Source organism: Amblyraja radiata, chromosome 16 (genome assembly GCF_010909765.2).
Source record: "Amblyraja radiata isolate CabotCenter1 chromosome 16, sAmbRad1.1.pri, whole genome shotgun sequence".
In the NCBI taxonomy this organism is placed as follows: Eukaryota; Metazoa; Chordata; class Chondrichthyes; order Rajiformes; family Rajidae; genus Amblyraja; species Amblyraja radiata.
The window spans coordinates 35,951,831-35,968,109 of NC_045971.1; the positions used below are offsets into that span (position 1 = coordinate 35,951,831).

The 16,279-nt window shown below is 46.9% G+C and overlaps 1 protein-coding gene across 1 annotated transcript; it reads left to right on the forward strand.

Moving 5' to 3' along the window:
- The first annotated feature begins 4,672 nt into the window (after positions 1-4,672).
- LOC116982128 (NACHT, LRR and PYD domains-containing protein 12-like) lies at positions 4,673-7,044 on the forward strand. Its single transcript, XM_033035452.1, has 4 exons — positions 4,673-5,281; positions 5,669-5,755; positions 5,913-6,080; positions 6,243-7,044. The coding sequence occupies exons 1-4, from the start codon at positions 4,704-4,706 to the stop codon at positions 6,328-6,330; spliced, it is 921 nt and encodes a 306-aa protein (XP_032891343.1). The 5' UTR covers positions 4,673-4,703; the 3' UTR covers positions 6,331-7,044.
- Positions 7,045-16,279: the final 9,235 nt, after the last annotated feature.

Below are 16,279 nucleotides of genomic sequence, written 5' to 3' on the forward strand. Positions count from 1 at the left end.
CAGGAGTAGGCCATTCGGCCCTTCGAGCCTGCACCGCCATTCAATATGATCATGGCTGATCATCCAACAGTATCCTGTACCTGCCTTCTGTCCATACCCCCTGATCCCTTTAGCCACAAGGGCCACATCTAACTCCCTCTTAAATATAGCCAATGAACTGGCCCTTGCTGTCTCCTCCCCTTCCTTAACCCTCGAGCTGTCTCCTCCCATCCCCCCGCCCTGGCGGTGTAGACGGAGGAATTGGGAGTAGGGGATAGAGTCCTTACAGGAAGCAGGGTGGGAAGAAGTGTAGTCCAGATAGCCATGGGAGTCAGTGGGTTTGTAGTAGATGTAGGTCAGTAGTCTGTCACCTGCGATGGAGATAGAGGTCTAGAAACGGTAGGGAGATGTCGGAAATGGTCCAGGTGAATTTGAATGCCGATGGAATTTAGTGGTGAAATGGATGAAGTCAGTGAGTTGTGCATCGTTGCAGGAGGTAGCACCAATGCAGTCGTCGATGTAGCGGAGGTAGTTTCGGGGATAGGGCCACGGTACGCCTAGTACAAGGATTGTTCGACGTACCCTACAAAGAGGCAGCATAGCTGGGGCCCATGCGCGTGCCCATAGCTACGCCTTGGATTTGGAGAAAATGGGAGGAGTCAAAGGAAAAGTTGTTGATGGTAAGGAACATTGACTTCTCCAATTTCAGGTAGTCTTTGCTTTCTCCTTCTTCTCCCTCCCCTTCCCAGCTCTTCCATAGCCCACTGTCTCCGCCTCTTCCTTTCTGTTTCCCGCCCTCCCCACCTATCAGTCTGAAGAAGGGTCTCGACCCGAAACGTCATCTATTTCCTTCGCTCCATTGATGCTGCCTTACCCGCTGGGTTTCTCCAGCATTTTTGTTCAATTTCAATGTTCCAACATCTGCAGTTCCTTCTTAAACATATCAAAAATCATAAATGTTTTAAAATGCAGAGCCAGAAAAAATGCAGGTTGGACTGGGCACGTCCATTCCAAGTGGGATACAGTCCATGTGAGGACAAAGGGAACTAGATTAATTTCGCATCAATTTCAACACAGCCATCATTGGCCTGAATGGCGTGTTCCCGTGCTGTACTCTGCTGTGTTCTCGGACACTGCCAGGTGTGAAGCAAGTTTCACACAGTCAGGACTCTGGGAGTACACAGTTTGTCAGCACAGTGTCATGGGTGTATGAAGAGGCAAATCAATGCCTGTCATTATGCTCAAAACTACCGGAATATTCAATCACTGAACAGCTAATTCCCCCCCATTAGCATTGTCTCAGTCACTTCTCCATATATTCATTGTTGTTCTTCACAGAGTGTCGCTGAGCTCGTGGTAAAGGGAAACCGCAGAGACAGTTCCACACTCTTCCTCAGTCTGGTGATGGAGAAGGGCAACCGTGCCCGGCGGGTTATGTGGGAATCCTTTGTGAAAATGCAGAATGAATTACCAAAGCTGGAAAAAATACTGAAAGAAATCCAGGAACTTGGTACGGTAAATCAACACACTGAACTGAATATCACATTGAAACACTGGAGTAAACAATGTTATTCAAGTCTGGTTTAATGAATGCTCGTTGGTTTCAACAGGTCCTGATCCACAAGAATACATGAACATCATCAGAGGTTTATCTGAATTACCCTCTCATATGGAAGGTGAGTGTTGAAATATACAGTTCACACCAATGACTTGTTAGAATTGATGTAATACTGAACTGTTCAGACCTTTGCAGAATCGGAAATCAGAAGATCAAAGGTTGAAGAATTATTGGGACATGGGAATTCACTATGGATTGCTCCTTCGTCAATACAATCATGTTTAATTTCACTTAGTTTAGTGTATTGTCACTTGAACCGAAGTACAGTGAAATCTTTTGTTGCATTCTGCCTAGTCAGCAGAAAGACAATACATGATTGCAATCGAGCCATTTGCAGTGTACTGATACACAAGGAGATAACATTTATGCAAAGGTAAAACGAGGAAAGTCCGATCAAGGATAGTCCGAGGGTAACCAAAGAGGTCGATAGTAGTTCCCAGATCATTCGATCTCTGACAAACACTGGAACCATTACACGGCATTATTTCTACCCCGTTAATTGTACAAGGCTTTGCAATGTGTCAGGTTGTGAGAGAGATCTGAGAAATCCAATGGACACCCGGGGGAGAATGAGAGTGCAGTGTTGCCCCACACACTCCTGGCAGGGTCCTGACACACTGTGTAACCCCACACACTGCTGGATGGGCCCTGACACACTGTGTAACCCCACACATTCCTGGATGGGTCCTTACACACTGTGTAACCCAACACACTCCTGGCAGTGTCCTGACACACTGTGTAACCCCACACACTCCTGGATGGGCCCTGACACACTGTGTAACCCCACACACTCCTGGATGGGCCCTTACACACTGTGTAACCCCACACACTCCTGGCTGTTCCTGACACACTGAATTCTTAGACCATCCCTGGAGATCTGCAATGTCTGTCGTGTTTAACCGCGGGATCCCCCACACACACAGTGGACAGAAATCTGAATGGATCTTATCTGTTTCCCACGCCCCTGCTCCTGGACAAGGGCAAGAACAGCGCTTCCCTGGTCTTCACTGTCTACCCCACAATCATTCTTGCTCAATTGATGATTTTTCACAATTGTTGACAATTCACAATAATGTCCCACCTCTAGATACAACATCCTACCTCCACCTGTATGTCGAATGCATTGTTTCCTCCATGACTCCCTGGCCTGCTCCTCCATGTCCAGCACCCATTCCATTTCTAATGTCACTTCCCCATGAACACCTGTCCTTTCCTCACTTTGCTTCCAACCATGCAGGGAAACAAAATGTCTTTCTAGTTGAAGCTACTTGCAGTTTTCACCGATGACTCTGAACAATTTGTCACTTCTGGTGATCCCAGTCCCACTCTGTCACCTCTGTCTTTGGTCCACCACACAAACCGTACGTGAATCACATTTTAGTACCTCATCTCACAGTACAATGCGTGACAGCCTTCTGGACTCAACATTGATCGCAATACGTTTCAATGATCAGCATCACATTTCCCCTTCCATCCCTCCCCTCCTTCTCTCGCTCTCTCCTCCCCTTCTGCTCCTCCTCCGTGCCCACCTCCTTCCTCCCACCCTGATTCCCCCCCTCCCCACATGTGCTGAGCTGATCTTGCCTGAGGGTATTTCCCTCCAGATGTCCCTCTGACAGAACGCCCCATGCCCTTTACCCTTTCTGTGCCCAGCAGATCAACACTGGCTTTTTCAAAGTCTGTGTTCAAACCCAAAAGAAATGAGAGCTGTGTTTGTCATGGGAGAATCAACTATAGGACATGGAGGGACCAGTGAACTGTCTGGGGAGCGGGCTCACTTTCACAGCGCAGTTAATATCACAATCTGCTTGGCTGCTGATTTTCCCAGCCGTAACTCACCGTCAATTTAATTGAAAGGCATTGAACGCATTCCTGTAATCATGAATGTTGAGTTTTGAGTTGAACCACCTAACATTGTGTCCATTATCTGCCTTTTCCCGTGCAAGATGTTCAACGGAAACACAAGGAGACTCTGCGAGCACAGACTGAAACACTGAGCGTGAACACCATCCTGATGAAGGAAAAGGTTAAGGTTTTCCGGTTGCTTGATCGATACGCTGAGCTCACAATCATCTCCACTGTTCGAGATCGTTCACTGGTGGAACATGAGCTGCTGGCAAGAGGTCGGGACCATGAAGAGTGGAGAGAGAAATGTCTCCGGAGAGAACTGGAAAAAATCAGGACTGATCAATTGTTCCAGAGCAGCTTTTCCCGATGTAAATCCCGATCTGGGAATTCAGCATCAGTAGCCGGAGTCCCAGGGATCGGAAAAACAACAATGGTGCAAAAGATTGTTCATGACTGGGCCACAGGGAAAATATACCAACACTTCCAGTTTGTCTTCAGTTTTAAATCCGGGATTTGAACACTATTAACTGCAGAGTAAACCTGAGGGAACTGATTCTGGAACAGTATCCTTACTTTAAGAACATCCTGGGAGAGGTCTGGAAGAACCCAGAGGGATTGCTGTTTAGATTACTACGGTTTGAATGAATTCAAGGGCAGAATCGATTTTGCTGACAGTCGGAGAGATACAGAACCTAAGCACCAGTGCCCAGATCCCGAGTGGTGGTGTGAAGTGTCTGACATTGTGTACAGTTTAATCCAGCACAAGCTGCTCCCAGGGTGTTCAGTGCTAGTGACCACCCGCCCCACTGCGTTACATTTACTGGAAAAGGCAGAGATCAGTGTCTGGGCTGAAATCCTGGGATTTGTTGGTGAGGAACGGAAGGAATATTTCACCAGGTATTTTGAAGATCAGACGGTGGCAGCAGCTGTTTTCAAACACGTGAAGGAGAACGAGATCCTGTACACCATGAGCTACAACCCCTCCTACTGCTGGATCCTCGGCCTGACACTGGGCCCCTTCTTCACACAAACACAGCGGGACCTGCAGCGAGTTCCCAAGACCATCACCCAACTATATTGCTACTTTATTTACAACATCCTGAAAAACCACGGCCGTGAGATTGAGAACCTCCGTGAGGTGTTACTGAGGGTTGGTCAGATGGCCTTCACTGGAGTGTCCGAGAAGAACATTGTGTTCACAGATGGAGATTTGATCAAATACAATCTGCAGCCTTCCCAGTTCCTGTCCGGGTTCCTGATGGAACTTTTGGAGAGAGAGGATTCAGCCCAGAGTGTGGTGTACACCTTCCCGCACCTCACCATCCAAGAGTTTGTAGCCGCACTCGCACAATTCCTGACTGTAGATCCCGGGAATATCCTGAAACTCCTGTCTGAAGCCCACAGCACGACAGACGGGCGATTTGAAGTATTTCTCCGTTTTGTCGCTGGTCTCTCCTCCCCACGGTCAGCTCGGGTCCTGGAGGAATTTCTGGGTCCATTTCCTAATGAAACAACCTGCCGAGTGATTGACTGGGTGAAGGAGGAGGTTAAACGTCAGATTAGAAATGCAGGCAGTGTGTATGGTAAAAGGAGGCTCCTGAACGCACTGCACTACCTGTTTGAGTCTCAGAATCCTGCACTGGCTCAGCAGACACTGGGATCTGTGGAAACACTTTCATTCAGCAACCTGGGACTGACCCCGATTGACTGTGCAGTCCTGTCTCATGTCATCAGGCCCTGTGATACAATCAAACACCTCGATCTGTTGAACTGCCGCATTCAGAATGAAGGTCTCCAGCGGCTGGGACCGTCTCTGCACAAGTGTCAGTACTTGGGGTAACTGTCCGTTTGATGCTAACACTGAACTGAAAAATTGTTTCACTATTTTGTTCTTCCGTCTAGCACCCCTTCTATGGGGCCGACACTGCACCTCCTATTTTACCCTCCTCCGAGTTGGCGGTGGTCCACCCCTTCCCCCCCTTATCCCGGACCACCGGCGGACGACTCTGTCCACCCTCCCCAGGGTCACGCGTGTTGCAGCCGTTCTCTGCGCGGGAACATTTGCCGGTTAACGGGGAAAGAGAATAAATGGTGAAACTCCACAACCACGGAGATGTATTCAATAATTTGCTGAGGTGCTTCCAGAAATATCCGTTTGGGAGAAGTTATCTCAGCCCCGTGGTTTGTATCAGTTTGTTTCTTACTCTGAATGTTTGTGTTTAGATTGGGAAACAACGACCTGGGACATTCCGGAGTGAAACTGGTGTCTGCGGCTCTGAGGAACCCGAACTGTAAAATACAGTCACTGGAGTAAGTCCCAGACTGTGACAGATTGTGTTTACACTCACTGGGTGTCCGACACTGAACATTAATATGATCAGTAATTGTGTCACTGATAAACAATGGGGATTTGCACCGTCTCCTGCCTCTCTGTGTCCCTCACCCTCGCTCTCTCTCTCATCTCCAGGCTGGAACGTGTCGGTCTCACAGATTCTGGAGCCGAGGATCTCGTCTCCGCTCTCTGTACAAACCACTCACTGAGGGAGCTGGTGCTGAGCAACAACTCCCTCACAGACCGATGTGTCCCTGCTCTCCGCCGCCTCATACTGACCCTCTCCAGTCTACAGCAGATCTGGTGAGTGTTTGTGTTAATGTTTAATGTGATTAAATATCGGGATCCGCGGGCTTCTCGTGTGATTTTGTTCTGTAAATGTTGCTGAAATATTAACCCCAGTCCCAGTTATTGACACTGTTGTTTCATCTGTTTATTTCCTCTTTATTCCTGGACTTGTTTCAGGCTGGAGGAGAATAAGTTCAGTCCGACCGGGAAGAAGGAACTGAGGTCGCTGCAGGAACCCAGACCCGGACTGAGAGTGACCGTGTGAACATCTCTGGGTGTAAACGTCACCTCCCTGGGGACCGGAATATTGTTGGCCGATTCCCCGCCCTCCCCTTTGAACGGCCGCCCTCCCCTTTAATCGGTGCTGCCCCCAGTGGGGGACAGGGGAATTGCAGCTGGACCTGCAGGATCCCGGATGGATGGTGACATCAGCAGCATTGTTCAAACCAAAGATCCTATAGGCCGCTCCTGCAAAATGCAATGGGCTGACGTGTAGTACGCAACGGAGCGGAACGTGGGCATTGTTTTCGTCCATTTCAGTAACCGGAACCTACCTGACCCGACCCGACTCGCAGTTTAATCAACGTTGCGTGGGGACAGTTTGTGTGTGTGATATAGGGTTTGATTCATAATTCTGTTAGTTCATAATTCTGTTAATTCTTGTTAAAATTTTTATCTGGTAATTTTCTTTTTTGCAGTTTTCCAAGAAATTTGTGAGTTTGATATTGTCTGTTGATGTTTTGGATGTATATACATTTTGATCAAATTGAGCAAATCCTTTGTTAATATCTTTGGGTAGAGTTATCAATTCCCCTTTATCTGACCTAATTTTTGAAATTATATGATCTTTTTCGCGTTTTTTCATTTGTCGTGTCAGCAGTTTATGTGGCTTATCACCGAATTCAACATTTTCTTGTTTTGTAATTTGAAATAATCTAATAACTCTTTCAGATAAAGTTCTATACAGTTTAAATTTCAATATTAATATCTCATTATGTTTATCCATAGTTGGGTCTTTAGCATAGTCTAAGACCAATTGTCTAATTTTTTTCTTCTAAATACAATTGTTCCGTCTTATTTTTTTTATTTTGAAAAGCTTGATATGAAATTATCGATCCTCTGATAAATGACTTAAACGATTCCCATAATAATGAGGGTGATATACCGGGGGTGTCATTGGTCTCAAAAAAAATTCCATCTGTTGTCTTAGATATGCACAACCCCGAGGGTTGTTTACAAAATGGGGATTGAATCGCCAAAACGATTTTTTATTGGTCAATCCTATTTTTAGAAAAAAAGTTAGCGGGGTATGGTCCGAAATAATGCTACTATGGTATTTAGAATTTGATGTGAATGGAATTAATTTCGTGTCAACTAGAAAATAATCAATGCGTGAATATGTTTTATGTACCATTGAATAGAAGTATTCCCGTCCAGCTGGGTTTGCAATCCTCCAAACATCTGTTATGTATATATTTTTTATATATGTATTTAATATTTCGCTAGATTTTGATTTTATGTTTAACCTTTTTTGTTTTGCTGACTTATCCAGATAATTATCAAGGACGCAATTGAAATCTCCCCCAAATATCACATTTTGATAATTAGGCTCTGAGATTATATTCAAAATGTTGTTAAAGAATTGAGGGTTATCAAAATTAGGCGCATAAATATTTACCAAGGTAAATGAGGTTGAGTGTATCTCTCTCATAACTATAACATACCTCCCATCTTTGTCTATTATTGTGTTCTTTGGTTTAAATGGTATTCCTTTACGGATTATAATTGCCGTGCCTCTAGATTTAGAAATATATGAGGAATGGTATGTCTGACCGATCCAATTAGCCTTCAGCCTTATGAGCGTGTGGTTTCAAGTGTGTTTCCTGCAAGAAAATTGTATCGGCATTGAATGATTTTAATTGTGCCAAAATCTTACCCCGTTTGATTGGCTCATTAATAACCCTTACGTTCCAGCTGCAAAACGTGATTCCACCAATTCTATTTATTTATTTATTTATTTTTAAAAAATATGTTTATTAGAAGCAAAGTACATTACAATAATACAAGCCAAATATAACTTAATACATTTCTTGTACCACTTCATTTTTTAAGCTTTATAAAGAGAGAAAGGAGAAAGTGAGATAGAATCGTGAGTGTGTGAAAAAGTGATCAAGAAAACAGACCCACAGGCACGAAGAGTTAGAGAAAAAAGTTAAGAAATAAGCCATAGGAAAGAAAAACAAGAAAAGGAAACAAAAGCTATGTTAAAAGTAGAAAACAGAGCTGGAAGGGATATACCAACTTCGTATTTTTCCTCCCCCCTCACCAGGTCCTGAAACCATTTCTTTTCAGAGTTCTGTTGCACCTTATACTTGTAGTAAGTCGATAAATGCAGACCAAGTCTTTTGGAAGTGGCCTGATTTGCCTGCTAGAAGGAGTCTCATATCTTCCAGGTGTAATGTTTCGAACATATTTGAAATCCACATATTATTGTTGGTATGGGGGCGTTTTTCCAGATTTTAAGTATGTTTTTTCCCCATTATTAAACCATAATTAAATAGGTTCTTTTGAAATGCAGTTAGTTCAGGGCTGCCTTCCATTGTTCCAAAAATAATCAATTCTGGTTTTGGTATCAATTTTATTTTAAATAATTCTGTGAAGATTTCAAAAATTTCAGTCCAAAATGTTTGGATTTTTTACAGAAAACGAATGAATGCGCTATAGTAGCTTCTTGGGATAGACATTTATCACAAATGGGGGAGACGTTAGGAAAAAGTGTACTTATTTTAGTTTTTGAGTAATATAGTCTATGTAAGATTTTAAATTGAATTAGAGTGTGTCTTACGTTAATCAAGCATTTATGCACATATAGCAAATGTTTATCCCACCTCTCTTGGAATTTTTATAGCTATTTCTTGTTCCCAGTCTCTTCTAATTCCATTGGATTATGGTATTTCTATATTTAGAATGAAGTTATACAAGTGTGATATTAAATTGGCTGATTCGGCAATTCCTCTGGGTTCTTCCAGACCTCTCCCAGGATATTCTTAAAGTAAGGATATGGGGAGAACGGAGTACTGATTGTGGATGATCAGCCATGATCACATTGAATGGCGGTGCTGGCTCGAAGGGCCGAATGGCCTACTCCTGCACCTATTGTTTATTGAAGCCTCGACTGTACCTGAGACAAAGGGGGGCACCCAGCTGTAAAATCTGAACTATAGTGAGAGTTCGGGCAGACTTAATAAAATTCTCAGTACAAAACATAGTCAGTACAAGGATGTTGCCATGAGGACTCGACTGTATCTGAGACAAAGGGGATCACCCAGCTCTATGATCTGAACTATTGTAAAAGTTCGGGCAGACTTAATAAAATTCTCAGTACAAAACAGGGTCAATATGTTCTTATTCTGCATTAAATAACACGGAGGTAGAAAGAAAATGCTCTTGAGGAGAAGTTTTTTACAAGGATGTTGCCATGAGGACTCGACTATCTGAGCTCATTGATCTAACTAGAGTGAGAGATTGAACAGGCTAAATAAAATGTTCAATATGCCACAGAAGTAATAAATGTTTTCTTACCTTTCCTCCTTAACGGGGAACATGAAGAAAGACAAGTCTGGTCGCCTACATTGGCGATTGGAGCAATTTACAGCCGAGCAGAATGTAGGACTAGTAGATGTAGACGTCATGGACAAAGAGAAGATTCTTTAGATTCCAGGGCGGAGGCGGAAACAAAGATCCGATCTTTGGCCGGAAGCAAGATGACGGAGGCTGGTTGCTAAAATGGGTCCTATAATTACCCATGAATCTGCGCATGACCGTACTACGTGTTTTGTGTAGGAGTCGGCCATCTTGCTCCGCTATAGGATCTTTGATCTGGATATCAACCTGTATTCAACCCCTTCCCAGGCTACAGACACTCTGGAGTCATGATCCTCATGGTCTTTACAGCTTTTACAAAAGATGACAAGCAGGTTTTACAAAAGCAGATCCCCTTTTTTACCCTCTCTCTTCCCTGTGCCTCATCTGAATGGAACCTTTTTCCCCTTTCACCAACATCCCTTTCTCTGGCTTCACATTCTGCTCATCTTCTCTCACAGCCTTTCCTATTCTTTCCATCTCTGGTCTTTGTCCACCCATCTGCTAATCACCCCGCTCGCTCTCACCTGTATCCATATATTACTTAAAGATGGACACAAAATGCTGGAGAAACTCAGCGGGACAGACAGGCAGCATCTCTGGAGAGAAGGAATGTGTGACGTTTCGGGTCGAGTCCCTTCTTCAGAATGGTTAGGGATAAGAGAAAGGAAAGATATAGGCGGTGAAGTGGAGTGATAAAGAACAATGAATGAAAGATGAATGCTAAAAAAGTGACAATGATAACGGAAACAGGCCATTAGCTGTTTGTTGGGTGAAAACAAGAAGCTAGTGCGACGGGTGGAGGACGGATAGAGATAGAGTGAGTGCTGGGGCTTCCTGAAGTGAGAGAAATCAATATTCATGTCACTGGGCTGTAAGTTGCCCAAGCAAAATATGAGATGCTGTTCCTCTAATTTGCATTTAGCATCACTCTGACAATGGGGGAGACTGAGGACAGAAAGGTCTGTGTGAGAATGGGAAGGAGAATTAAAGTGTCCAGCAACCGGGAGATTAGGTTGGTTCAAGTGGGCCGAGTGAATGTGTTCCGCAAAACGATCGCCCAGTCTGTGTTTGGTCTCAGTAGATGAGGTTGGAGGAGGTGCAAGTGAGGCTTTGTCCCACCCCCACCTCCCTTCCAGCTTCCTTCCTCAGCGAGAATAATTTCTTATAATTTCTGGAGATGGTTGGCATTTTCTTTCATTACAATACAACATGAATTCTGAAGAATTCCAAAGAACACAGTGTGGTCAGGAAAAACTTGCTTTATTTGTTACATAAGGCACAAATGCATCAAAACTTTCTTTAAAAAACAACAATTTAAAATGCCTTTAAGTTTTTGGGCCAGTGGCAGCCATCTGGTACTTTGAACAGTTGGCCGTGTGCAGCTTGGCTCACTTTGCATTTTCACTTGGGTACAATATGAATGAGAAGATGATGGTACTGTTGATTGTCTGCTCCTCGACAGGGCCAAGGAGGGCTTGTATTAGGAACACTTCTCCATCCATTTCTCACCACGGATGGCTGACCTATGAGTTCTACCGGCGCTTTGGAGGGGAATGGACAGGCGACGTGTCGGGTCTGGACCCTTCTTTGGACTGATGGAATCGGGAGAGAAAGCTTGGAAAAAGAGATGGGGTTGGGACGGACTCCAGGACTTGATTTGGAGTATTCAATGTCATTGGGCTGTAAGCTATGAGTTGCTCTTCCTCCAGTGTTTGCATGTCACCTCACTCTGGCAATGGAGGAGGCCCAGGACAGAAAGATCAGTGTGAGAGTGGGAAGGAGTTAAAATGGTTGGCAACCTGGAGTTCCAGCAGGCCTTGGCGAACCGAGCGCAAGTGTCAGGTGAAATGCACGCCTAGTCTCGACACAAGGAACAGCAGATGCTGATTTACAAAAAGAGACAACATCTCCTGGAGTAACTTGCACGTCTGGAGAGCATGTACAGGCAACATTCTAGCTCAGGACCCTTCTTCAGACTGTTTGGTGTGGGGTGTGGAGAAAGTTGGAAAGGAGAGGTGGGAGTGGTCGCCTTAGGTTCCCTTCCCTCTACAGATGTGGATTGACCCACCGAGTTCCTCCACCGCTTTAGAGGGGAATGTACAGACGACATTATGAGTCAGAACCCTTCTTCAGACTGAGTGGGTGGAGAGGAGGAATCTGGAAAAGAGAGATGGGGCTGGACAAAGTGTGGCAAGTGATAGGTGGACACAAAATGCTGGAGTAACTCAGCGGGACAGGCAGCATCTCTAGAGAGAAGGCATGTGTGACGTTTCAGGTTGAGAACCTTCTTCCCAAGTGATAGGTGGATATAGGTGAGGGAGACACAAGAAACTGCAGATGCTGGAATCTTGCATAGAACACAATTTAGTTAGATGCGCAGAATCTCTTGCCCAGAGTGTGGGAATCGAGGACCAGAGGACATGGGTTCAAGATGAAGGGGAAAAGATTTAATAGGAATCTGAGGGGTAACGTTTTCACACGTAGTCGGTGTATGGAACAAGCTGTCAGAGGAGGTAGTTGACGTTGGGATTATCCCAACATTTAAGAAAGTTAGACATGTACATGGATAGGACAGGTTTGGAGGGATATGGACCAAACGCAGGCAGGTGGGACTAATGTAGCTGTGACATGTTGGTCGGTGTGGGCATTTCTGGTCGAAGGGCCAGTTTCCACACTGTATCACTCTATGACTCTAACACAAAGTGCTGGAGTAACTCGGCAGGTCAGGCAGCATCTGTGGAGAACATGGATAGGTAACATTTCACCCTGGCCGCCCTCAATGGCCGCTCACATCGCCGTCTACACAGAGGGTCAACAAGCTAGTAAACTGGACATTACTAACGCGTGAACATTACTGGTGCTTGAAGGGGGGGGGGGGGAGGGCAAGGGGTGATGGGGGAAGAAGGGAGATGAACGGGATGAAGGCAGATGGAGAGGATGATATGAGGGGGAGAAGGGATGTGGGGACGGGCATGGGGGCGAGTGCGGGAGGTGGATGGGGGAGAGGGTGAGGGGAGGGGGTTGATGGGGGATGGAGAGGAGGGGTAATGGGGAGAAGGGAGGGGGGTGTGTGATGGGGAGAAGGGAGGGGGTGAGAGGGGGCTGAAGGGAGAGGGGGCAAGGGGCAGGAGGGATTGGAGAGGTGGCGAGGAGGCAAGTGGGGAAGGGGAATGAGGACAGTGGAAGTGAGGGGAAGGAGAGAAGGGAAGAGGAAAGTGAGAGGATAGGGGGTTGGAAGAGGAGGGGGGTCAGGCAGAGAAGGGAGGGGGTGGGGTGAGGAAGAACGGGGGCGCCCTGCCCGTGACATAATTCCGCCCTGCCCGTGACATAACTCCGCCCTGCCCGTGACATAACTCCGCCCTGCCCGTGACATAACTCCACCCTGCCCATGACGTAACTCCGCCCTGCACGTGACATAACTCCACCCTGCCTGTGACGTAACTCCGCCCTGCACGTGACATAACTCCGCCCTGCCCGTGACACACCCCGCCCCACACACGCGCGGCGCGACGACATTCCAGCAAAGATCCTATAGCAGAGAATGAACAGAATTATGAACTAACAGAATTATGAATCTAACCCTACATCACACACAAAAACTGTTCCCCCGCAACGTTGATTACCAAGCGAGTCGGGTCGGTTGTTAGGTTCTGGTTAATACAAAATCAACTCAAACTCAGCCTATGAACCATTTAAAAAGAAATGATTTAAAAAACATTACAATAGACAATAACCAGAGTCAAATGTTATTCTTGACAAGAATTAACAGAAGTGTGAACTAACAGAATTACACCAAAGATCCTATAGCTCTGCTATAAGATATTTGGATTACACTGCGAGTCGGATCGGGTAGGTTCCGGTTACTAAAATGGGCGAGGAAAAATGCCCAAGATCCCCTCCGTAGCGTACTACACGTCAGCCCATTGCATTTCGCCGGAGTAGCCCATCTTGCTCCGCTATAGGATCTTTGGTTCCAGGGCTGCAGGAAGACGTCACATCGCCCCACTGACGGGCAGCGCCAGCGACCAATGCGAGCAGGGTCCGTTTTCCCTGGGTAGGCACAGCGGCCGGGTGGTGGGGGAGCAGTGTCTGGGCTGAGGGCAGCGGGAGTGGGGCACCATCCGGGCTGAGTGACTGAGAGAGAGACAGACAGAGAAAGAGAACTCATCAGTAGTGAAGACTCTGCATGGTCCTAGTGCTCCCCTCCTGCTACAGGAAGACCCATCAGTCAAGAGGGGGGCACTACTCATGGGTCTTCTCTCTGTCCCTGTCTTTCGCTCTCTCTGTCTCTCTCTCTCTCTCTCTCCATCTATGTCTCTCTCTATCTATGTCTCTCTCTCTCTCTCTGTCTGTGTCTTTCTTTCTCTATCTATGTCTCTCTCTCTCTCTCCGTCTCTCTCTCTCTGTCTCTGTCTCTCTATGTCTCTCTCTCTTTGTCTCTCTCTCTCTCTCTGTCGCGCTCTCTCTGTCGCTCTCTCTCTGTCGCTCTCTCTCTGCCTCTCTGTCTCTCTCTCTCTGTCTCTCTCTCTCACTGTCTCTGTCTCTCTATCTCTCTCTCTCTGTCTCTCCCGGTCACTCAGCCTGGATTTCGCCCCGCTCCCCTCAGCCCCGACACTACTCCCCCCACCACCCGGCCGCTGCGCCAATCAGTAGTGATGGGTCTTCCCCTTCCCCCTTTTTTAATCAGGTTACCTCAACCACACATCTGCAGCTCCTAGACTATGTAACAGCATCCCCATTCCCAGCAGAATCGCCCCCTCCATCAACTATTTTAAGTCTAGGCGTAAAACGTATTTCTACTCTCAAGCCTTTCTTACGGTCCTCTGAGGAACGCTGTATGTATGTATCTATGTATGCATTGTTGATCTATGCATCAATGTTTGTAATAAGTTTGTACCTGCACTAATGTAAAGCACTTCGGTCAACACGAGTTGTTTTTAAATGTGCTATAGAAATAAAATTGACCTGACTTGAGTTAAAATTCCGCGCTTTATTATGGATCACAATTTCTACGAATTACGATATATAAAACTATGTTGGCTCACACAAAATGTGAATGCTAGTCTTCACAAAATATATTCAAACATTTTCTGAGATTTCAGGAAATTTCTGTCCCAATACTTTGGCTCCCGGACCCCCTTTTAGACCCCGGGCCCGGGTACGATGTACCCCCTGCAACCCCCTCTCACAGGTTAAGATAGAGAGAGCAGTTGAGTATAGGAGCAAAAAATGTCCTTCTGCAGTTGTACAGGGCCCTAATGAGACCACACCTGGAGTACTGTGTGCAGTTTTGGTCTCCAAATTTGAGGAAAGGCATTCTTGCTGTTGAGGGAGCGCAGCGTAGGTTTACAAGGTTAATTCCCGGGATGGCGACACATGCTGAGAGAATGGAGCGGCTGGGCTTGTATACTCTGGAGTTTAGAAGGGCGGGAGGGGATCCTATTGAAACATATAAGATTATTAAGGGCTTGGACATGCTAGAGGCAGGAAATATGTTCCCGATGTTGGGGGAGTCCAGATCCAGGGGCCACAGTTTAAGAATAAGGTGTAAGCCATTTAGAACGGAGACGAATAAACACTTATTCAGTGGTGAGTGTGTGGAATTCTCTGCCTCAGAGGGCGGTGGAGGCAAGTTCTCTGGATACTTTCAAGAAAGAGCTAGATAGGGCTTTTACAAATAGCGGAGTCAGGGGATATGTGGAGAAGGCAGGGACGAGGTACTGATTTGGGATGATCAGCCATGATCACATTGAATGGCGGTGCTGGCTCGAAGGGCCGAATGGCCTACTCCTGCACCTGTTGTCCATTGGGACAGAGCTGGGAGGGGAGGGGGGGGGGGGGGGGCTAGGAGGAGAGGGGGGGGGGAGAGTGGTGGGGCAAGGTTTGGGATGGAGAGAGGGAAGGTGTGAGGGAGGTTTGGGATAGAGAGAGGAGGGGACAGAGCTGGGAGGAAAAGGGAGAGGGAGAGAAGGGGAGGGGGTGAAGGGGATGGAGAGGGAGAGTGAAGGATGCGGGACGATGCAGAGCGATATTACTCCGAGATGGGAGCCAGCGGTCCTCCAGGCGGGGCGAGCGGATGACAGATGGTCCTCCAGGCGGGGTGAGCGGAACGGAGGGTCTACGCTCCACCCGCGGTCTCTCTGTCTCTGTCTCCGGGGCAACGGGCGGACGGGCTGAGCCGTGAGTACCCGGGCGCGCTGGGGACCGGGGGCGGGACCAGGCCACCGCCTCGCACAGGGAGACACACACAGTGACCGGGTCTGGGGTTGGCGGAGAGCTCGGGGATGTTGCCGGGCCGGGACTGATCTAGGGGCTGATGGGTGGGCGGCCCCGTCCGGGGGGTGTAGTAGTTGTAGTGTCGGGGTGGGGGGGGGGGGGGGGGGGGGGGGGGGAGACAGAGAGAGAGGGAGAGACAGAGAGAGAGACAGAGAAAGAGATAGAGAAAGAGAAAGAGACAGATAAAGACAGAGAGAGAGAGTGAGAGAGAAACGGAGAGAGATGGGGTGAGAGGGAAAGACTGAGTCGGGACGAGCGGTGCGAGGTTGTTCAATCTGGTTTTACTGTCAAAT